Source organism: Sander lucioperca, chromosome 1 (assembly GCF_008315115.2).
Source record: "Sander lucioperca isolate FBNREF2018 chromosome 1, SLUC_FBN_1.2, whole genome shotgun sequence".
Classification (NCBI taxonomy): Eukaryota; Metazoa; Chordata; class Actinopteri; order Perciformes; family Percidae; genus Sander; species Sander lucioperca.
Genome location: NC_050173.1, coordinates 8,922,690 through 8,946,351, shown reverse-complemented (window position 1 = coordinate 8,946,351; position 23,662 = coordinate 8,922,690). Strand labels below are relative to the sequence as shown.

General features: G+C 41.8%; 2 protein-coding genes across 4 annotated transcripts in view; one reads left to right on the top strand and one right to left on the bottom strand.

Moving 5' to 3' along the window:
• bmpr1bb (bone morphogenetic protein receptor, type IBb) overlaps positions 1 to 23,662 on the top strand; it is a 62,297-nt gene that overhangs the window by 15,234 nt on the left and 23,401 nt on the right. The window lies entirely within an intron of this gene.
• On the bottom strand, positions 8,060 to 10,541 carry LOC116035058. The gene is made up of 2 exons (XM_031277982.1): positions 10,412 to 10,541; positions 8,060 to 8,984 (listed from the first exon to the last, which is right to left on the bottom strand). Exon 2 carries the CDS (start codon positions 8,920 to 8,922, stop codon positions 8,185 to 8,187), a length of 738 nt encoding a protein of 245 aa, XP_031133842.1. The 5' UTR covers positions 8,923 to 8,984; positions 10,412 to 10,541; the 3' UTR covers positions 8,060 to 8,184.

Sequence of the window (23,662 nt, the reverse complement as noted above, 5' to 3'; positions counted from 1 at the left end):
ATATATATATATATATATATAATTACAAAAGTGTGTTGGGCCAACTCGGTATGTCTTTTCTAATGGAGCAGACAATTTCCACCACCTCCAAGTCCAATCCTCTGTACTTTTAACTTTAACAACATAAAACAGTAGACATAAAAGTATTATATAAATATGATTATATAAATTAAGGATATCAACATTTTCTTATGATTTTTTTTTTTTTGTGAACAAGTTTTTATTATTTTAAATGTAAACACGTACAGCATTCAGACAACAGTGCAGGCACATTACAATCAAAAAGAGGAAGAAGAAGAAGAAAAAAAAAGAGATCTAGAGGCAACCCCCCATCCCCCACCCCAACCACCCTGGATCTCTGTAAAAACTCTTACAGGACATGAGAGACAATGTAACAAAAAAAAAAAAAAAAAAGAAAAGTGCACTTACAGGTAGTAATTAAAGTAATTCCTTAATCTTATTTGCCATTGTTTGCCACGCTAGAATAGTATCAGCTCCAGCATTCTTGCCACTGATAGCTCCATATCAACTATGTCAATGTATGTGTTAATCCATTGGGACTTAGTGATTGTATGTGGAGGTTTCCAGCGTAAAGCCAGCAACTTCTTGGCAGCAGTGATGCCTGTTAAGAGCGTACGTCTTTTCCCACATGTCAACTTTAGTGGGGAGGTATCATTCAAGAGTAGCACAGTGGGAGAACATGGTACAGTGACATCCAGTACATTAGATAAAGTAGCACAGGCCTCACCCCAAAAAAGCCTCACGTCCTTGCATTCCCAATACATATGCATGTATGAGCCGATGCACAGGGTGCAGACTGGAGATGTTAAATGATTCATGAGAAAGTTTCTCCTAGGAGTGAGGTAAGTCCTGTGGATATAATTGAAATGGATCTGTTGATGGTCCAGGTTTTTAGAAGCAAAGACAATCGAGGACCAAATCTTTTCCCAGTCCAATGAATCATCTCCAATGTAGTGTTCCAGATCGCTAGACCATACATGTAAGATGGGGAGGGTTTTATAAGAGGCATCCCGGATAAGTGAATATATTCAGGAGACCAAACCTCTTTTTCGGCCTCTATTGTACAGAATGGAGTGCAAAGGGTGGGTAGTTAGAGGAGAACTCCATGGTACTCCATATGCTTTCATAGATGACTGTAGTTGAAAGTACAGAAATAAAGATGTTCCAGGCAATTGGTAAGACAAATAATTTTTGGGGGTGGTAAGGGCAACATTGAGGAAAAGAAATTTATGCGTGGTAAAATATCCATTTTAACAATTGATACACGAGCTTGTAATGATTTTGGCAAGTGAGACCATCTACTAAGATCCGCCTCAACTTTATTATAGATGCCCTGAAAATTCTTATTGGCAATATTGGCTAATGAAGGAAAAATGTCCACCCCCAAATATTTAAATTGTTTGACCACTGGGATGTGCTGAGGTAATGAGCTCAGGTTCAACTTCAAGTTTAGAGGGAGAAGTGCCGATTTGGTCCAATTGATTTTATAACCAGATAGAGAGCTAAATTCGTGAAAAGTATCCAAAATATGCGGTAATGACATGGCTGCTCTATCAAAAAATAATAATATATCATCAGCATACAGCGATATGGAGTGTGTGATGTTGTTAAAAGTTATGGGGGAAATAAACGGGTGTTGACGAATTTTCTGTGCGAGGGGCTCTAATGACAAAATAAAAAGAAAAGGGCTTAATGGGCATCCCTGTTGGCACGAGCATGATAAATTAAACTTGTTTGATATGATGCCATTCGTGTTTCATTGCAGATGGGTTATTGTATAGTAGTTAGTTAAATTAATAAAAGTTTAACCCAATTTAAAGCGCTGTCAAACCATCCACAGGTAATCCCATTCTAGCCTGTCAAAGGCTTTTTCTGCGTCAAGGCTCAATATTGCACATGGAGAGGGAATATCCTTGGCAGCATGAATTACATGAAGCAGACACCGTACATTGTCAGAAGCAAGTCGTGATTTCACAAAGCCCGTCTGGTCACTCTTAATTAGCGTAGTTATGTGGGGGTCTAATCACAAGGCCAGTATACGGGCAAAGATTTTTATCTCTGCATTGAAGATAGATAATGGTCTATAGTTCCCACATTTAGTGGTGTCCTTATTGGGTTTGGGCAATACAGCTATCAAGGCAGCATTCATGTCATTAAAAAAGGCACCAACTTCAACAGCTTTACGAACCATGGCTAAAAAGTATTGTCCCAGCTCTTCCCAAAAGGTGAGATAAAACTCTGGGGGAATTCCATCCCATCCCAGAGACTTGCCTTTTCCAGCTATCGCACCTCTCAACTCAGTCAGAGTGATTGGTTCACCAAGGCGCTGTGCATCTTGTGGCGTAAGCGTAGGAAGCTCTAAATCTTGTAAAAAGGTGTCACATTTAGTTTTATCCAATGATATTTCAGATTTGTATAGGTCTGCATAAACATTTTGGAAAGCAGTATTGATTTCTTGAGCAGTTTTTGGTCTGAGCTGATTGCTGTAATGTTGGAATATTTTTCACATTTTTGCAGATTAAGAGAGAGCAAGTGACTTGGCCTCGAGCCATTAAAATAATAGTTCCTTCTGGTCCTATGAATTTGAAATTCAGCTCGTAATCTCAAAATGTTGTTCAACTTCATTCTGACTGCGTCGATTTTCTTTTTACTGTCCTCTGATGCGCCTTCCCTCTGCTGAGCCTGTTCTAGCCTTTGTAATTCATTTTCAAGTGAATAAATTTTACCCAGCCTTGTTCAATTAAGGTAAGAAGCGAAGGAAATAATCGTATTCCTCACAAATCCCTTAATTGTGCCCCATAAGACTCGAGGGTCCTCTACTGAGCTAGCATTCTCTGAGATAAAAGTTTTAAAAGAATTTCTGAAATGGTCACAATAATCATTGTTTTTAAGTAATGTGGTGTTAAATCGCCATCTTGTGGCCTTAGTTGGAGTCTTGGCAAGTGTGAGCTGTGATGCGATAACACAATGGTCAGATAAAGAGTTAGGATAAATTACAGCTGAGTGAATTTCAGAGTATAAAATTGCAGAAGCCAGTAACTGATCTATCCTTGAATAGGTTTTGTGTCTGTACGAATAAAAACTATATTGTCTTGAAGAAGGGTTTATAGCTCTAAATAGATCTGTGAGACTGAAATCATCAATTAAACCTTGGAAGGCAACTGTCGAAGGAGGAATATGTTGTAAGGTGCACTAGATCTATCGAGTAAGGGGTCGAGGACAGCGTTCATGTCAGCGCCAATAATAACTGAAAAGTCCTGCAGGTCACATAAAGTCTTGCTAATTGTGCCAAAGAACTCCGGGCTAAAATGATTTGTGGCATATACACATAGAAATGCAATTTTTTGCCCATATATATATTGGTTTTAACGTAAGCAATTCGACCATCCTCACTTCCATAGCTTACAATTATTGTTAAGGACAGGCTACACCTTAACACCACCAGAGCACCGCGGCTTTTAGAATCGAAAGTAGCCGCAGCTGAAGTGTAGTAATAACGGTTCGACAAGCGTTGTTTATTAGTGTTTAAAATGTGACTCTTGAATGAAGGCCACGTCTGTCCTGTGTCTTTTAAGCCAATCAAGACACATTGAGCGCTTAATGGGGGCATTTAGGCCATTTATATTCCAGCTAGCTATGTGTAGCATAGTCATTATTACAGACAAGGCTGGGCAAAGTTTTGTGTTCCTGCATATACATTATAGTCAGAAATGTGGAGATCCAAATATTCAACCCCATGTCGCCAAAAAAAAAAAAGGGAGAAAAATACGAACTTGCATTTAACATTATAAACCTATAACAAGGTGGCAATAGCCACATACAAAACACCCACTATTTGGGCACCTGAACTGAGAAAGCCGGCTATCACACCATTACAAAAGCCCACCCCCGGTACATTATTCTGTATAACCAGTCAAGTGTCATAAAAACAAAAACAGTAGAGATTGGCCACAGTACAAAATGAGTTTTTGAGATTTACCAAAAAAAAAAAAAAGATATGAAACTCAACTACATAACTGTAAATATTCATCCATATCAGAGCCTCTTGGAAGTTTAATCACGTAAAGCAAGTATTCTAATAAACAAGCATCCCTCATTTTGTCAGGTAACATATAGAGTTACAGTTACCTTAAGTTATGCCCTGAGGTGTGTTATGGCTGTGCGGAATAATAGTTCACTTATCTAGAGATCCCGTGTTAGTAGATTGAATACCAGACATCAGATTCCTTCGTTAGTCCGCCAGCCGGGTCTGAGCGCCGAGGAAGTCCTCAGCCTCTGCCTGGGTCTCAAATAGGTGCACTTCTGACCCGCGGGACAGCTTCAGTTTAGCCGAGTAAATCAGGAATGGAATGAAACCTAGTTTCCTCGCTGTCTCCATCGCTTGGGAAAATGAGCGGCACCGTTTGATGGTGTCGTTACTGTAGTCCGTGGCGAAGCGGATCGCTTTGCCGCTGACCTCTATCCGAGAGCCTCTGGCTGCCTTTAAGATGCGGTCCCGGTCTGTGTAACGTAGCATCTTGCAGATCAGGGTGCGGGATCCGGTGTTGCGCTCTGGACCAATACAATGAGCCCGCATCACCTCCATCTTCTCACCGTTGAGAGCAGGGAACCATTTAGTGAGCGAAGATGAAACAAAGTACGCTGCGTCGCGGTTTTCAACCTTTTCTGGCAGGTTGATAATGTGAATATTATCCCTCCAGGACCTGTCTTCTAGCTCTGTGATGTTTGCTTCGAGTTTGCAGCATGTTGTTTGGAAAGACTGCTCGGATTTAGCCAGCTGAGTGGAGAGCCCTTTGTGGTCCGTTTTCAGCTTCTTAATTTCATTTGAGTTCGTCGTTACCTCTGTTTTTATGTTGTCCAGCTGTTCTTCAAACTTCACAAACTGTTTCTCAATAAAGGTTTGCTGCTCTTTCATCGCGGCAGCTAGCATGGATGATACAGCTAGCTTAAAAGACTCAAGCTTTTCGTCGTCTTTCAGAGGGTCAAACCCTGTTTTGCTTCTCAAACCTTCAGCCATCGTGTACAAGGGGCTTATGGAGACTCGGGGCAAAAAGTTGTTAAGTTAACAATGCGAGGTGGATGGATAATAAGTAAAAGTTGGGGGAAGAGGGCAAGAGCAACTGCGCTACGCAGCCATCTTGTCTGCAGGTCACGTGCAACCCCAACACTAGAGCATTGGTTTCCAAACTGGGGTATGTGTACCCCCAGGGATTTACGAAGTGACGTAGGGGGTGTGCAAAAAAGAAAATTCATATAAGATTGCGGGGGTGGGGGTTACGTAGATGGAGGTTGATGATCTGAAAGGGTTGGGGACTGTAAAAGTTTGTGAAACACTACCCTAGAGCATTGTGTTCTTACTGATCAGTTCCTCCTCTGTGATTTAAAGCTGAGTTTCTGACAACACAACACAAGCCAAACCTTATTGTAGGTTGGAATTAAAACCTGCAGACTCTCAGCCCTACACAGCACGTGGATCATTGTTCTACTTCATCACTCAAAACAGAAACGGAAAGGGAAAAGTGTGGAAGTTTTAGTCAAATGTAGAATCCTTGTCAGTTCAACTTTCCTCTCACAAACCTCCCCAGCGAGGACTCTTTGCCTCTGCATCATGCACCATATTTTATCAGCAAGCACCGTAATCCACCACAGCTGCTCAACTGTAAATACAATTAACCCCAGTAATTGTGTGATGTTGACTTTGGGTTTTGTACACTTTCTCACTGACTGCCGGTAGCCCGTGCTCTCTGAGGATGACATCATGGGGTTTCAGGTTGCCTGCTGTGCCTTCGGTTTCCCAGGGGGGTGGGGGGGGCATAGACCTGGATAGCAGATCCATGCTGTGAATAGACACTCATTCCCTCTGCTCAGAATGATGCATACATACACAGTCGACTGACCTATCTGCCACCTCAGCTGTGAGCTCAGAGTTTGTTATTGGCTCAGTTAAGATGTGTTGACAGATGAGGCAGATGTGTGTTCCCTCTTGTAGATAGTGTTGTTTTCAAAGTTGAAAAGCTCTGGAATTAGCTGAGTAAAGAGAATAATTTGGTATCATGGCAATCTGGTGAGATGGTTTATGTTTAAGAAGCCTGTGTTGTCAATTAAGGAATACTGTTTTGTCTATGATTTTACGTGTGTTTTAAGTGTGTGTATTTTATTAGGGAGTATGCAGTGTGTGTGTGTGTGTGTGCCTGCTCACATATTTATTCCCCCTTGTTTTCAGAAGAGGGGGCTAACAATTCCCTCCGGAAGAGAATGTAGTGACCAGAGCCACATTCAAAGCTGTCTGGCCAGCATGTTTTAATAGTGACTATCTCTGCAGAACAGAGTGATTTAGAACAGAATTAAGAAGCCAAGGACAATGCCCATGTTTGTTATGTGGACCATTTAAAAACCACCAAGGCAGTGAGGCAGGAATTCTTTGCACAGGATCACTTCCTTCTGAGCAGATTAAGCAGGGATATTCCAGTTATCCTGGCTCATTTTAGCCTTGACTCTGTTTCACAAAAGCAGTTACCATGGAGATTTATTCTGTGCAGCTAGCCTGGTCCCGACCAGGCTAACAGCCAGGATTTATTAATCCTGGTGCCTTTTCTGTTCACTCAGCAGTGGTTTTACCTTTTTGGTATTAGCCTGCATTAAAATACATACTGTTTACAGTCATGTTTACAGTGTGCGTTGAATTTATCACCTAATTATCTTTATAGTTTCTAGATTTCATAACGAGGATCCTCGTATATATGGACCTAGAAAAGCAAAGCATATACTATGTAAAGAAGGAAACTCGGTCTCTTAACCAAAAAAAAAAAAACTGAGAAAAAGCATGGCAGAAGAAAAATATGTATATACATTTACGAACGACTGCTCTTAACTGAAAGCATTCAAGGAGTTACTTGTCATTAGCACAAACAAACAGTTGTACACTTGTGCCTTAAAAACAAGCAGTCAAAGTTAATATGTTACTTAGGAAATTTATATTTTAGCCCATGAGAAAGAGGGAGAGACAGAGATATTTACACATCATATTGTAGCACAATAGATTAGTGGTTGTAATTGATCTTCATAGTAAATTTCCTGAGTAACATTATCTTCTGCTCACTTTTAAAGCAACACTAAAGCACTTTTCCCGCTTCGGTCCCCCTACAGGTTGGAAGCGGAATTGTCCATTACCGCTGTTTGCCATATCGGGTAGCGGATCTGTCGTTCGAATGAGACATAATGAGACATTACGTCAGAGGTAATGGACAATTCCCTTTTTCATCATCTCGTGTAGAGGGGCTGCAATGGTAGGAAAGTGAGGGATAAAACACTGATAATAGCCCACAAGGCCCAGGAATGTTTTTACTTGCCGCTTATGCCGCGTTCTATTTACCTTGGAACTCGGAAGCCGGAGCTGGGAATGACGTCATACCCGAGTTGAATGCGTTCCATTTGAAAGTCGGATTTTCATTGTTTTCATTAGCTCTAGCCCGGTTAGCTATTGTTAGCAATACCAGTTGATAACAACGCATTACGCCGTTTTTTTGTGCATGCAAACAGCGTAACAACATGTCCACAGATAGAAGTTGAACATGCCTGTGTGAACGACTGATTTAGTGACACAAATAAAACAGAAGTGCTTATAACTTTATGTTACTGCAGCTTTCACAACTGTTGATACAGGGGGCAGCCATGTTGGAGTTTGAACTTGGGCTACTGCGAGGTTGTCCGAGTTCCGAGCTCGTAAATCTGAGGTCAGGGGGCGTGTTTCCGACTTTGACCTCGGAAAATCCGAGTTCCAAGGTAAATAGAACGCAGCATTAGTTGCTAGCTTAGGCCAGGTGGTTATGGCCTCCACCTTTCGGAGTTGGGGCCTCACACTGCCCCTCCCAATAGTGTAGCCGAGATATTCTGCCTCCTCAAGGCCCAGATGACACTTTTTGGGATTGTCTGTCAGGCCAGCATGTCGTAGAGCTCCTAGAACTGTTCCCAGGTGGCCAAGGTGGGAGGTCCAGTCAGGGCTATGGATTATTATATCATCTAGGTAAAAACGGCTGTCTTTTCCTTGGCTTCCTTGGTGAGGGGAACCTGCCAGTATCCTTTGATAAGATCAGGGCCTAATCGCTCGATTAGCTCATCCACTCTAGGAATGGGGTAGGCATCAAACTTAGAGACTTCATTCAACTATCCAAAATCATTGCAGAATCTATCAGTGCCATCCGGCATGGGAGTCAGAACAATTGGGCTGGACCAGGCACTATGTGACTCTTCAATAACACCCATTTCCAACATCTTTCTCACCTCTTCTTTAATGGCTGCCCTCTTGGCCTCTAGGATGCGGTAGGGCCGGAGCCTCACCTTCTTTCCTGGTTCGGTGATTATGTCGTGTTGGATTACATTAGTTCGGCCAGGTCGGTTGGAGAAGACCTCTTTAAACTGACTGGTCAGTTCTACCAGGTCTTGGTGGTGGACAGGGGTCAGCTGTGAGCCTAAAGGTACCTGTGAAGAGTCAGAACCTGGGACTTCAACTGTTAGCAATGTCATCGGCACACAATCAGAGGCATGCCATTTCTTAAAAAGGTTTATGTGGTAAATCTGGCAGGATTTTCTTCGGCCCAGTTGTCTCACCTTGTAGTTGACCCCACTTACTTTCTCCACCACCACAGAGGGCCCATGCCACTTTGCCAGGAACTTGCACTCTGCAGTTGGTATGAGGACAAGGACAAACTCTCCAGGCCGGAACTCCCGCACTTGAGCATTCCGGTTGTAGACCTGGGCCTGGGCTTGTTGTGCTTGCTGCAAATGCTGCCATACGAGTGGCCATATTTTAGCCATCCTCTCTTGCATCTGATCCACATACTCTATGACGGAGCGGTGGGGTGATGGTTGTTGCTCCCAAGCCTCTTTAGCCAGATCCAGCATGCCTCTGGGTCTCCGTTCATAGAGCAACTCAAACGGCGAAAACCCTGTGGAAGCTTGGGGAACTTCTCATATGGAAAACAAGACAAAAGGAATTAGTTGGTCCCAATTTTTCCCATCCACATCATTCAGCATCTGTTTGAGGGTCTTACTAAACCCAGACCCGTCGCCAGACCTCAGTCTTAATGGTGGCATATGAAATGCATGGGAGGGCACAATTATTATTAGCCTACAGTACGTATATGTATAATAATCGTATACTCTATTCGCGCAGCACGTAATCATCACGTTAAACATAACCAACAGCAATATGACCAGGTAGTCTATAGCCTACACCACATTACATAGAAGCAATGTTATGAATATCCATAAAACACTCAACATATTATATGTAACACCAGAAGCATCTCTCAAACATTGCATTTTAAAGCAGTCAACAGAGGGATATGCATTGCCATGAGACACACACACACACACACACACACACACGCATGCACGCACATACACACGCACACGCACAGAGACTTTGAACATACCGGTACTTTGAGTGGAGGCAGCGCTGTCCTCTCTCCAGTCCCTCCTGTCAGTACAGCGGGAGGCGCTAGCCACGTACGTAACCTAACTTTCTTTTTAGTAAGGCTGTGATAGACTGTTGCAATGTAGATTCCCATCAATCAAACAAAATCACACCATTGTTTCTTTATATTTTTTATGTTTTAATGATAAAGAATGCAACATTAATGCAACACAAAATTAGCAACTATGATAATATAAAACCTGTGCCTCAAGTGGGGGGGCACAAGCATTTTTGGGGGCGGGCCCGGCCCCCTATGGCCTGCCCATAGCGACGGTTGTGACTAAACCGCTCTACAAGGCCATCTGTCTGTGGGTGATACACTGACGTTCTTATTTGACTCACTTTTAAAAATCTGCACATTTCCTTCATTACCCGAGACATGAAGCAGCTTCCCTGGTCCGTCAAGAATTCCTTTGCAATGCCAACTCGACTGAAGAGGAGGAATAATTCTCGGGCAACAGCTTTAGCATTAGCAGTACGTAATTGGACGGCCTCGGGGTAGCGAGTGTCATAATCCATGATGACTAGGATATACCGATGCCCCCTACTGGACTTTGGCAGGGGACCTACTATATCCATGGCCACTCTCTGGAAGGTGGTGTCAATTATAGGTAAAGAGATCATGGGGTTCCGATAGGATACCTTTTGGGGCGGTCTTCTGGCACTCCCTGCAGCTTTTGCAATAATCCTGGACCGCCCTTTCACCCCTGGCCAGTAGAATCGACCCAAGATTCTGTTGTAGGTCTTCTCCACCCCTAAATGAGCTCCCAAAAGATGTGAGTGGGCAAGGTACAAAACTTTGGGAACATAGCATTTTGGGACTAGCAGCTGATCAACAACAAGTTCACCCTGCTTAACCACCCTATACAAGAGGCCCTTTTTCCCTGAAAAATGTGGAAAAATAAGTTGACTCACCCCCTCCACACGTTTCCCCTCAACGACCACTAGGTTTTGTCTGGCGTATTCCAAATTGGCATCCTCCAACTGGGCGGTCCCAAACTGCCCTTTTCCAGCCCCCTTTAACCCTTCAGCAAGGAGAAACTCAGAAAAAGGGGCCTTTAGCCCTTCATGGGCCCAGCAGGTGGTGAGGTAGCTGCCATTCTTTTGTGGGGAGTCCATTGACCCAGCTGTGGGAATTGGTTCATCATTGATGAGACAACTCCAAGCAAAATGGCCCTCTTATCCACAGATAATACATCTCCGGCGGTCGTGATTCACCAGAGGTCGACGCTGTGGGGGTGACCTAGGCTGCCCCACCTGCGTGTTGTGGTGTTGATTCGGTGCTTCCACATCCCCCTTATCAGCCTTGTCTTGTCTCCCCTGGGGTCAGAACGGCTTGGACGTTGGACGTGGATCCGGCTGCTTTGCATAAGCTCCACTGTGACCTGGTGGTTCTCCAACAGCGCTACCAGTTCATCCACTGTCTGGGGGCTGCTTTGGGAGGCATGTCGTTTTGCGTCTGCTGGGAGAGCTCTAATGCACCTGTCCATCACAATCCGGTCAAGGGCTGGGAGTCCATCCCTGGTGGTTAGCCAGCCGCGGGTCAGGCACATCAGTGCAGCAACCTGTGGTCGTACTGGGACGCCATCATAGATCCTGGAATGGAACCGTTGCGCCCTTGTCTGGAGATTGTGGCCATGATGAGCTAAAATGGCCGCCTTCAATGCATCATAATTATTCACATCTAGGAGTGCAAGGTCCCGACAGGCTTTTTGAGCTTCACCTGTTAAGAAAGGGGCCAGGATGCTTGCCCACTCTGCTTTAGGCCAACACACTCTCTCTCTGCTGTCCTTTCAAACACCTCCAGATAAGCCTCGATATCATCTTCACCACCTTGTTTGGTCAGCACTTTACTAGGCTCTGTAGGCTTCTCTGGCTTCATCAAATGCTGGCCCAGCGCAGTCATAGCATCTTGTAAGGCCACCAGGCTTTGGGGCTGCTGGGTTTGGGTTTGAACAAGCTGGGCTAATGCACTCTCCATAGCAATAGCTGTGTCTCTCTCTTCTGCCTATTTCATTGTGAATCTTTAGCGACGGAAACCAAAATGTAGCAACCCAGGGGACTTTAAAGCCCGATTCACAATAAAAATAGGTAACTCAGAGACAGTTGGCTTTAACATAAAGTGTTCTTTAATAACTTAGGTCAGGAAAAGGGTAGTGGAACAAACTTTAACTTAGGTTTCTTCCCGTCCGGGATCTGTCAGTCTTAAAGTAGAGCGAGAGGTCAGTCCTTTTTCCAGCCGATGTCCTTACTGAACAACAAAGCTCCTGCTGTGTTGCCTCTCTGGTCCTTTGTTCCTCACTCTCTCCCATGCAGCCTTGGGCTGGCTCTCTTAACGCCTTCCCCTGATTACCTGATGGGCTTGGGCTGCAGGTGTGACCAGTGCCATGTGCCAAGTGGCTGCAGCACTTGCACAGGCACACACACACACACACACACACACACACACACACACACACACACACACACACACACACACACACACAGACACACTTGCATCCAAAACGGAGGCATCTTAAAGAAAGTGCTTTTTTTTGTTTCTGCCTAGTAGTAGTTTAATGTTAAAATGTGATGGATAGAAACAGATTTAGCAGGTTTGTGTATTTAACTGTCTGACAGGCAAGCTGGAAAGTTCCAAAATCACCTAGCTTCATGAGGTAAAACCTTTTCACACTTTAGGATTGAACACACTTAAAAACAAGGTCTGAAGCAAGGGATTTGTTCGTAATCCTGTATTGATCCATCCGAGACGCACTGTCTGGTGACTGGACTGACACTCTGCCATACCTACATGCACACAGTCACGCTGACTGCATGCCTCACCACATCTAAGTATAGAAGTTAATACAAGCAGAGGCCCATTTGTGGCAGATTTAATGTTACCTAGTGGAGTCGTTATCTGGGTCGAGAGTGGGCAATTTTGCCATTTTGTTTTTCAGTTTAAATGCCAGTCCCAGAAGTCTATGCATTATTAGCTTGTTGTTTGTATGCCTGTGTGGACATTTAGCGGCTGCTGACTAACACACTGCCTCCATCTATCCTAATCAAACTAAACTGCACTAGAGGGAGAAGTCAGCTACTTTAGAATAAGTAGCCAGCCAAGGTTTGTTTGAGCATGCTGGAAATCGTTTCATTTTGGCCAATAGGACTGGAGGTAAAACAGGTGTCTAAGAGGATTGCAGAAATGAACGCTCGATTGTAACACGTTGCTATGTACAATATTTTTTATACACGGGAGTAGCTTGCCAATACCAGTGCTATAATTGGCTATTTGGCCAGTAGCCTGGTAGAATGGAACTGGCCAGTGATATGGGGAAACTTTACACACATAACTGCATCTTAAAGGTGGACAAAACACACTAGCAGGTACACTCATGTGCATGTACGCACACAAAAAAAGAAGAAAAAAACTCACAACTTGCATTCTTTAACAAATGCATACTATTTCCAGTCAAGTTATGTTGGATAAGTACTGCACTGACTGTTTTGCTGCAGGTGGGTGTTGAACAAGTGTTCCTCCTTTGTCTGAGATACAAATAAGATGATGATGTGTGCGAGAGTACTGAATGGTTTCCCAAATACCTTCCACTCTCTTGTAGAGTAAAAAGATGCAGCCATGCATCAGTTCAGGTGTGCTGTTAAAAGCAGCTGTTAACGCCTTATTGAGAAAGTGTCAAAGAGCATTGAAGGCTCTGTGAATAAGAATTCGAGAGTGAGTTAGTTTGAGGTAGATTTTGTTGTAATTTCTCAGAGACCCACCCACACTGTATAAGCATTGACTTATGAAATTAAAGGAATTGTAACTGTATTTGGCAATGGATCTACTAAAGATACATACACTACTACTAATGATCAGTATATAGCTATAAAAGTTGACTTTTTACTGCATGCTTGCAGAAAATATGGACTCTGTCCAAGTAGAATTGATTTCAGACATTGGATGATTAGAGGAAAAAACTGGTGGTTGACTGAAAGACCCTGGAGTATTTTGTAAAAATGTTCTAATCTTGTGGTCAAAATCATGATATATCCTGTATATAAAAATAGTCTGTAATTGACACTATATTGTCATGTTGCCATTTTGTTCCAATCTTACTGCTAGTTCAAAAAAGCATGTTGTCACAACGCACTTGATGGTGTTTTAAGCCCCCGACGTCGACTTCCAGGCAGCGCTGCGACCGTCGACTTCAAGGCACCTAACCTTAACCCTAACCCTAACCATTGCCTAATCCTAGTGCCTTCCAGGCAGCGCTGCCTGGAAGATGACATTGGGGGCTTAAAACACCAAATACCTCACAACGCTGTCTAAGCTTTGTCAGATCATTGTTTACCAGTCAATTCAATACTTTCTCTGGTTGCACTACGGGAAGTGTAGGATTGAGCATTTTTGGAGCCTGACCCATACTAGGGACATAAAGTCAGCAAGTCTCAACCCTCTGCTGCAACCATTTTTTTTTGTGTGTAAATGTGTGTGTCACAAGTTCCCTTACTCTATGAAAGTGCCCCTCTTAATAAGTGTAGTAGGAGTAAATGTATATCAGTTAACAGGTGGTCTCAATTTAAATGGTAGATGCAGCCAGCCTGTTTGAGACACCTGTCCGTGGGACAGCAGTTACCAAAAAAACAAAACATCAATCAGTTGGAAGAACCCAGCCAGTGGCCTTGGCGACCAACTGGGGTGCACCACTGCTTTACAGGATAAATGTCTGTCATGAAAGGTCTCACAATACAACAGAGTTAAATATATACATAAGAAAATATACATCACAGCAATGACTGACAATGGATTGAACATGTTAGATGATCCATGCTGTGCATCTTGGGTCCTTGTGTGGATCAGTGTGACAGAAGAAGAAAAGGTAGAGAGAGTGTGTGAGAGAGAGGACAATGGCTGAGTGTGACTGAACACCCAGTCGAAACGTGTGGTTGCATTCTCACTTTGTTCCATGAGATCACAGTTGTGGCAGATGCAGGGTAGACTGGGAGCAGCTGTTTTGCTCTCTGTTCTCCAGTTACAGACGCTGGCACTGCCTGCACTCTGGGGATGGGCAAAGGGGCACGCTGTTGAGTCTTTAATAGTGTTTGTTCTCTGAGGGTGGGCACAAAGAGTCCTCAGACCCAGCAATACTTCACCAGTATTCTTGGCATCGGAAGAGAGGGATGTGGCCGAAGGTGTAAAAAAAAAATGAGACTGGTGACAAGACATAACAAGCAGCTGGTCCCACTCTCACAGGACCCATGGCGCCATTAATTACACTGACTCGGGAGGCTATGGTGAACTCAAAATATTATTGGAAAGTGCATTGAATTATTGTACTTGTCAGTGGAAGTCAGATCAGGTAGAAATCACTCATTGACAAATCTAATAGAGGTGTAAAATTGTAAGAATTAAGTCATACTGACAAGTCATCTGGACAATTTGGTCTAACACAAGCTTGTTTAATTGCAAAGGAAAGGAAAAACTGAAAGCTTTGAGAAATTTAAACACGGTGCGCCCAGCTTCCTGAATCTGCACCATGAAGCTCGAATTTGTGCAAAAGAAACGGTTATAATAAAGCATACAATTAGACCTTACGGTCCGGCATTATTGATTTGTTTTTTGTGTAGCCAGTGTACAACATGAAGCAGCTAAATAAATGTCATAGAAGTTCAGTTTAGAAAAGGAGATATATTTTTGGAACATTTCTTTTGAAATACAGCAGTGGGTTCAAAGCCTATAGCTTAAATTGCACAATCATGATCACAATAACCAAGACTTGTTGTTGCTGTTGCTGCAGAGAGCAGAAGGTTTGAAGGTGGAAATGGTCTAATGAGATGCTTCTGCCAACAAGTTTCCAGTCCTCACAGCCAATCAAGAGAGCAGAAAACAACCAAATACAATTATTTTCAGAAAATCAACACTTTTCCATGGAGTCAGGGTGGAAGAAATGCTTGCCCTCTTGCCCAACAGTATTGATCACAGATAAAAGGAAGAGGTGTATGATTCAAGGTCCATATTTCTATAGTATATATATATATATATATATATATATATATATATATATATATATATATATATATATATTACACACTATTTTAAATGAGGCCCTGGAAAAAACAGAATGCTTTTATAGCCTTACAGTATGAATGTATTATGTTTAAATTAGCTATTTAACCCTTGTAAGGTGTTTGGGTCTGTGGGACCCATTTTCAGTGTTTGCTAAAAGAAAAATGATGCTATTTATTATTTCTTCTAACTCAAACTCATTGGCCTTGGCTCATTTTCTGTGAAGAACATAAAAAATAACTTATTTTCAATGGCTGCACACAGTACACCCCCCCTACACATAACTATTACATCTGAGGTGTGTGAGTGTAATAATTGTGTAATAAACTTAACTGTGTCCTCCTCCTAACTGGGCCGTGTGTGTGTGTGTGTGTGTGTGTGTGTGTGTGTGTGTCGGTGTGTCTTTGTCTGTCTGTCTGTCTGAGTGTAGGTGTCTGTGTGTGTCTGTATGTGTGTGAGTGTAGGTGTCTGTGTGCGGGAATGTTGTCTTTCTGCACCTGCTCTTCCCACACAAAGTTACAAAATTGTTACATTTCAAGCACTTTCACCTGTTCCGATTAAGTTCTAAGAAATAAGCACCAATAATGATCAAAAATCTTGTTTCTATTTTTTTTTATACCTTTTTTATAATTTAATTTCCTTGTTTTCGCACAAAAAATGAAAATGATCATATGATCATAAATGTGATCTCACAGGGGTACATGGCAAATGTGAACCATAAATCATGTATATATCATTGGTAATTGAGCTAAAGTAAACATCTGTTAAGTATTTTTACATAAATTGTTATGGCTGTATTGATTTAAAAGCCTAATAACGTGGTGGGTCCACCAGACCTGGGGACATTGGCTGTGTAGCAATATATGAACACCTTACAAGGGTTAAGCTGCTTACTTACATCCTTAGGATTGTAAAGTATTGCCAGAAAATCAGCCAGTAATAATTTTTTTAAACATAAAATACACATTCCCTTAAATTTGGTTATTAGAGAATTGTGACCAAAATGTACTAAGCCAGATTTTTTACAGCTGACAAACACATTTTACATATATAAACTATATAATGAAAACACTGCTTCTACATCACCTCAAATGCATCTTTGGCATTTCTGTACTGCAATTTCCTGTTACTTTTTATTGGCAAAAATGTATACCAATATATCAGCAATAATATAATATATTAGATATAATGGCCAGGCTGATTTATCGGTCTAGCTCTGTCATGAAGGCCTGGTGCTTTGTAGTCATTTCCTGCAAGCCCTTTATCCCACATCTGTTAATTAAGCTTCATCCATGACTGACCTCTGACACTGTTTCTTATTAAATTAGAAAATCTATATTATAGTATTATTAAAATGTCAATGAAATGGTTAAGGATCAAAGCGTTTAATACATTTGGAAGCGTTGCTCTTGACATCATGCATGATTCAAATTCACCTTCAGCTGGTGTTTATCCACCTACTTTAACTTTGGAAGACTAAAATTAGTTCTCCTTGCCAGCGGAACGCTCTGATGTATTAGTCAGTTGCCCAGAAGTAATAAATACCAACACTGAAGCCAAGAGATGTTGCAATTTCAGAGGATATGAGGGGGAAACTGCATATTATCATACATCATACATAAGGTCTGCTTTTTGTAGGTTATTCTTTACTCCTGGAATGATTTGAAACACCGGCTCATATTTTAAAAACGAGAGCCCAATTCAGACACGCAGTCTGTTCTCTGCAATTTTAGTAGTGGAAACTATGTCTGTGGTTGCATCTGATGATGCTCAGTCATAGCCGGGGCCGCCTGGTGTTGTCTTCCTCCTGTCAGCAGTGTGGGGATGGTGCCCACAGTGATGCTCACTTACAGTAAGTGAAGGAGTGATGTTTCAGAGATGGATAGCATTTCCAGTATTTATCGACTGCTTCGAGGCGGCCCTGGATGACACTGCATTCAGATACATTAGCGGAAGAGGGAGACATGACGGGCCTGTTGGAGGGAAAGAGGGGGTTGAGAAGTGAGGAGGGCAGACGTTAAGACATCACCTAGCTTATAGTCTGACACAGAGTCATTGATCGCAGCCGCATTGCTCTCTGAGTTGCTTCCTGTGTTTTCATTGTGCTATCATTGGATGAGAGCAAACAACAACGTCAGGGGGAAAGGCTACCGATAGCTCCGTATCTAATGTGCTCTGATCTTAGGGGAGAAAGATTTACATGTATTAGAGTAGAAAGCCTAATAATCTATGTCTGAATGCCACTGAATGCACTTTTACTGATGGAATGAGAGCACTGATACTTACAATAAATTTTCTCAAAACACAATTATATTGCATGCACACACAGTTCAGTGCCCAAGAGTAGTTATTGGTTCAGATTTGATAGTATCTTATAGTGGTCTTCATATTAGCCCAGAGTCATTCTATTTATATCAGATTTTTTATTTCTAGGATCACTGCAGTGAATGTCATGTTGAGAAAACCCATAAAAGCCTAATCTGTAGTAGTTTGACCTTTTTATAAATCGACAGAACAGTTTCAAAATAAACATTTTGTGTTGAATGTATAGGTCAAGGTCCCTGATAACTTCCCAGAGTAAAACCAGGAACCTGCAACATGGACTAGTGAGTAAGAGTAAGTAGAAATGTTCTGGGTTTTACTCAGCAAAATAAATTAACTTGTGTGACGTCTCCACTTGTCTGACACTTAAGAGGAACATGTGCATGGACTGCATGATTCTTCTGGTAATTTCCACACCACTGCACAAAGTGCTGTCCAAAGTGCTCCATAATTTCACACAGATGTGAACTATTAAGACAAACTGTTGTGTATCTCATGTGTCACTCCCTCACAGACAGTCCATCACAGACATCAAGCATGTTATTTGTTATTCCCACACTGCAGATATGAATGTTTAAAATTATGTTGGACTCATAATAAAGGATATTTTTTGTGACTACATTCTTTTACCTCCAAAACAAATGTGGTGCCTAAAATAATAAATATTCCACTATAGAAATATTTGTTTGGTTTACATGTGTAATACAGCATCAAAAGGTTCAGTGTAATTTTTGTTAAACATTTGTTTCAAAGAGGAAATACAGACAGTCAAGCAGAGAATTGTAAACCAACTTGCTTTTCCCACAATTACATGTTTCTGCTGAGGCTCAACACAAGCTGTTGGAGAGTTTCTCCTAATTAAGGGAAAAGGCGCCTGATTGACAAATGAGCTCAGGGTCAGCCAGCCAACCAGAGACAGGGTTTCCCTGCCAAGACTGCAGTGCCCCTGGGTTTCCCATCAGCCAGGGAAGCAGACGGTTTAACGCTCAGTCAGACCTTCCTTGAAGAAAACAGGGAAGTCTCATCTGCTTTTGTTAGAGCTGAGGGATTAACACAATCAGCCCCGTGAGTTTAAGGAGGCAAAGCAACAAGTTGGATTACTACACAGAAAACAATGGGATTTGTTGTTTGCTGAGTGTTGTTATTGATTGATTTCCTTATACAGTCCATGTATAATTTCTCAGCTTGTAGACTATAAGTGCACATGATGGAGATTTGATTTTTCTCTTTATCATATCAGTCGCAGTGCAGTTGCATTCAAACATCCACATCTGCACTTGCCTATCTAACCTTATTGACTACGGGATTGACGTACAAAATAAAGATCTGTGTTTATGGGGATTATCATCAACAGGGTTTCTCTCCAAGATGAGAAGTGTAACAGCTGAATGTAGATATCTTTTTGGGCATCTGCAAATCTTTCCTGGACAGGAAGTTGGGTGAAATCCTGAAAAAGTACAAGCTTAGTTAAAGTGCTGTGATGAATGTGTGTGTGTGTGTGTGTGTGTGTGTGTGTGTGTGTGTGTGATGGATCTGGAAGTATTTTTGTTGACGGGAACACATCTGTTTAGATCTGTAATTATCATTGGTTGAATTCAGACAGAGAGTGGCTAAGGGATAAGGTCATGAAGAAGAAGAAATGTGGGTGGAGATGGTACCTGAGTGATGAAGTGTGATAGTGAAGAAACACTTATAAATCAGAAAAATACAAAACTTGAAACTAACAAAAGAAAACTGGAGCACAACAACAAAATCTACTTGACAAAATGAGACAAAGCATGCATTACTGACACTACAACTTCTTGTCTATAGGCGATGCCAAAAAGTAGTGATGTTACACTCTGTGCCGAGGCTTCGAAGTGTGTATAGAGAAATCCCTGAAGTTTTCCTTGAAGCGTGTGTCGAGGCTTGTAATATTTTTAGACAAATGACGTAATTGATGACATCCGAAGCCTTGCTGCTTATTATACAGTTATGTTGATTATATTATACCAAAAGAAAATACACTATGTGTGTGAAATAAATACCATATAACATAACTAGAGCAATGTGTCAGGGCCCTCACCCAACCGCCGTGTTGTTTTGCTTTTCGGATCCGGGCCTGCTAGCGTCGGTCATCGAGAGGAACAGCCTGCTCGCGTGCTCCGAGCAGCTCCAGCGCCTCTTTTTGACTTCTCCGCCATCCTACTCCTAAAAACAAGAAAAAGTCTCTTCAATCATAAACAGTCTCTCTCCAATAGTGTTTTCCGTGTGGCTTTCCAGCCTCAGCCTGCAGCGTGCTCGCTTCCGTCTTCCTCCTTCCGAAATCAACCTCAATCTGAATCACCCCCACAAGTCTGCGGTACTGGGTTAAATCAGCATCCACAAACATGTCCCCTCATGTGTCAGTACTGGCCCTATGAACTAACTACATCCACTCCTCATGAAGACATTAGACATATATCATAAGATAGATATGATATCATAAAAGTTATTCACTTTGGATTTTGCAATTTTGCAGCACCTTGAAAAGGTCGGGCACATCCTTCAAAAGGTGCAGGTCAAATGTTGCTGTGAAGATTTATTCAAATTAATGGAAACCTCACATACATCATATAAGCAGTTTTGGCTGACCAATAAGAATCTATTAATGTAGCTCAGTGCAGATCAAAAAGAAACAACTAGAACAATGAACGTAGCACAAAATAACTGAACTGCACATGTCCTTGCTGGAATAAGCATGCTGTAGGTTCAAACATGCAGTGTGACACCCAAATGTGTACCTATAGTGTGTTTCCAGCTCAATGTGGTATTAGCATTCACAGATGGAAAACAGTCCACTTCGGGAAAAGGTCACTGCGCTTGATTTGCTCCAGCATCAAAATAGGACCTTAAGCATCAACGGCTGTGACACTCGTACATTACGACTACTGTGTGTCTTTCTCTGTCCAATAAACTAACACCTCATTTAATTTACCCATTTAGGCATTAAGTTAATACAATAAGTGGCAGTCATGTGCAAATTATGGGCAACTGTGGTAATTGTATCTCTTCATCTCCTTGTTTCATTGTCTTTAATTGCTGTCTGAGTGAGTACGTATAGCCTCTCAGTGCTTTTTCACTTTAATTGAGGTTGATCTTAATCATCATGTGCTTTTGCGACTGACAACAAGGGTGAAATATATTGAAACATGTTAACATTTCCTGATTTAATTTCCAAAAAGCTAAGGACTAAGTGCATCTATGCAAAATGCTGGTGTTTTTCTGAAATGACAATTTTAAAGCTTAATCACAGTTTGTAATCCAACCCTCTTAGAATAAATCTGCTTTTGAAATGCTGTTAGTGACCATGCAGTCAAAGATCTGAGGTGTGTGCTGTATCACTCTAGCCTTCCCACTACTTACAAACGCACAATAGAGCTTTTCACTCTCTTTCACTACAGCCAAGAAATGGGTGTGGGTGTGCATGGAAAATATGCTTGGAAGACTCCCTTCTCCTGCTCTCGCCATATACTCCCAAAAACACAGAGCAGGTAGTTTGACCAGAGGCAATGGGCCAGCCCCTTCTATTAATTCCCTGTGAATTATAAAGCAGTAAAACTAAATTCATCCAAACACCATTAATCACAATGGCTAAGAGCGTCTGTTTTAATGAACAGAGTCTTTCTGGGGGCATCTACGGACGGTTAATTTGCCATTTAAACCCCAACTGTCAGTGTCAACTAGTCCGTAGAGAGGTGCATTAATGTAGTCCAAAAGCTGTTCCAAGGGTTGGGTTGTATCCATTCCTTCATGCATTGGTACAGCCAGGGAAGGGGAATGTTAAAAAGGCTCCAGTGTGCAAAAGGCCCTGATGAATAACATACAGGCTTTATTCCTCCATATATGCTGTTAGTACATGGAATTGACCTAATTGGTTCTTGTTCAGTTTCCCTTATCTGTGGATTTTGAGTTAACATATTAATCAAATGAAAATAATGACTTTGGCATTTATAAAAAAAATGATTTTGTGGTTTAAAGACACTACTTTTGTGGCATTGAAACACATTTAGATGACAGTATGTACTATTCGATAAGATCATATTGAGATTGTTATTGTTGACCAGTATTGATCTACATTGAAGGAGACTGTTGCAGTTGGTTAGATAGATTGGTCACAGATTGCTAATGCTGTGTGGTCAGTTGAACTACTTTTGAACTGTGTGTTTCCACCTGTGAAGGGATCACTGAGGTTTATATCCTGTGGTTGTTGTCTTGCTCTAATAATGGCCAGAGACTGAAAGCTCACTTAGATGCATAAAAGTGAGGGTAAAAAGGAAGAATTTATTGGTTATGTTTCTGCTGAAAAAACAGTACAAAATACAAATTATTTGTATGTGAAAAGACTTTTGTTATAGTTTTTACTTCTCTCATCTTTATTTTAACAGAAGCATTATGTGCTGTCCTCCTAACCCCAAGACAACCTTGTTCACTGTATAATGGAGATGAATGGTGTCCGCTTGCCGCTGGAGATGGAAGAACTTTTTTTAAACACACAATCTGAATAAAAGCAATTTTTTAGCCAAAATTTATATTTTTACTTAAAATTGGTAGACATTAGATACTGCAGTTTTAAAACTAAAATAATCTGCGTACACACCAACTGATAGACTTGGCTTTTCATGTTCTTTTATTAATCTGTCCCAGTCACCTCAGGTTCACACTTTCTGGTTTACTGTATATAGTTTTTGACAGATTTGACACAAACCATGTCGTCCAAGCTGCTCTCTTCATTAAACATTTCCTGCAGCTTTGGTACGACATTCCTACACGCGCTCAGTGCACACACACACAATTAGTGCTTGTTAAAGAGCATGTGATATGGTAAATACACGACCAGTTTCCCATAATTGGAGCCTCCTGTGAACTTTGAGGAAGCAAGTGCTCTAGGGGACTTGCTTCATTCTGAAAGGTCTAAACTGGGACATCTTAACTTCCCCCCTGAATGTAATGCATCCTCTTTTCTTCTAAACTGAAACTTAAAGAAAAGCTAAACTATTGTCTCTGCTCATCGTCCATTCCTATTCTTTTCTTGCATTTTTTTCTTCCATTTCTTTTACCATATTGCTGTCCTGTCACTTCCCTCCCTGCTGGTTATTTAGCACTTCAGTGGCTTGCAAGACTAATTGGAGCAAGAGACAGGTGGAGCCACTCTGTAGCAATCAGTCTTGTAAGTGGTGGGGCTATAGCTCACACTGGGCGATCTTTTTGTTTTTGCAGTGTGAACAGTGGAAGGAGGGCATGAACTTTTGACACACTCATATATGGGGCCCCTAAGCAGCCTGCCAGGCTTCACCTATTGTGGGTTAATGTTAAGCCTCTCTATGTAACACCAGTAACTAAACCTCTCTCTCCATGAATATGTTTGGAAAAAAAGAACATGCTACTTTTACGCTGAAAAGGTCTACATGTCATTTAAACTCTTGTGGTGCTTCAGATTCATAAATATGCTTACTTACTTTTGTTCACACGTTTAAAGATATGAGATGACACTGCTCTGCATTGACACCCCAGCATTATTACTTGCCTATAGGTCCGCTTGCCTCTCTCTCTTTCTCTTTCCCCGTTTCTTTGTGAGTGTGTGTGGTAAGGTACCAGTTCAGTAATGATGTGTCAGTGTGAGCGTGTCCACTGTGCGTGGACATGTTGCAGTATAATGCAACCAGGCAGGTGTGAGGGTCACAGCCAGTTTGTAGACCAGCATCTTAACCCCTGCTGTCTGCTTTGTCTGACTGTCAGAGTAACCCCTTAATTAGACCCTTTGGTTTGCGGTGTCTGCC

What these genes read in the sequence shown, in the direction of transcription:
- LOC116035058 (XM_031277982.1), bottom strand. Translation starts at nt 8,922, where the DNA reads ATGCTGGATCTGGCTAAAGAGGCTTGGGAGCAACAACCATCACCCCAC.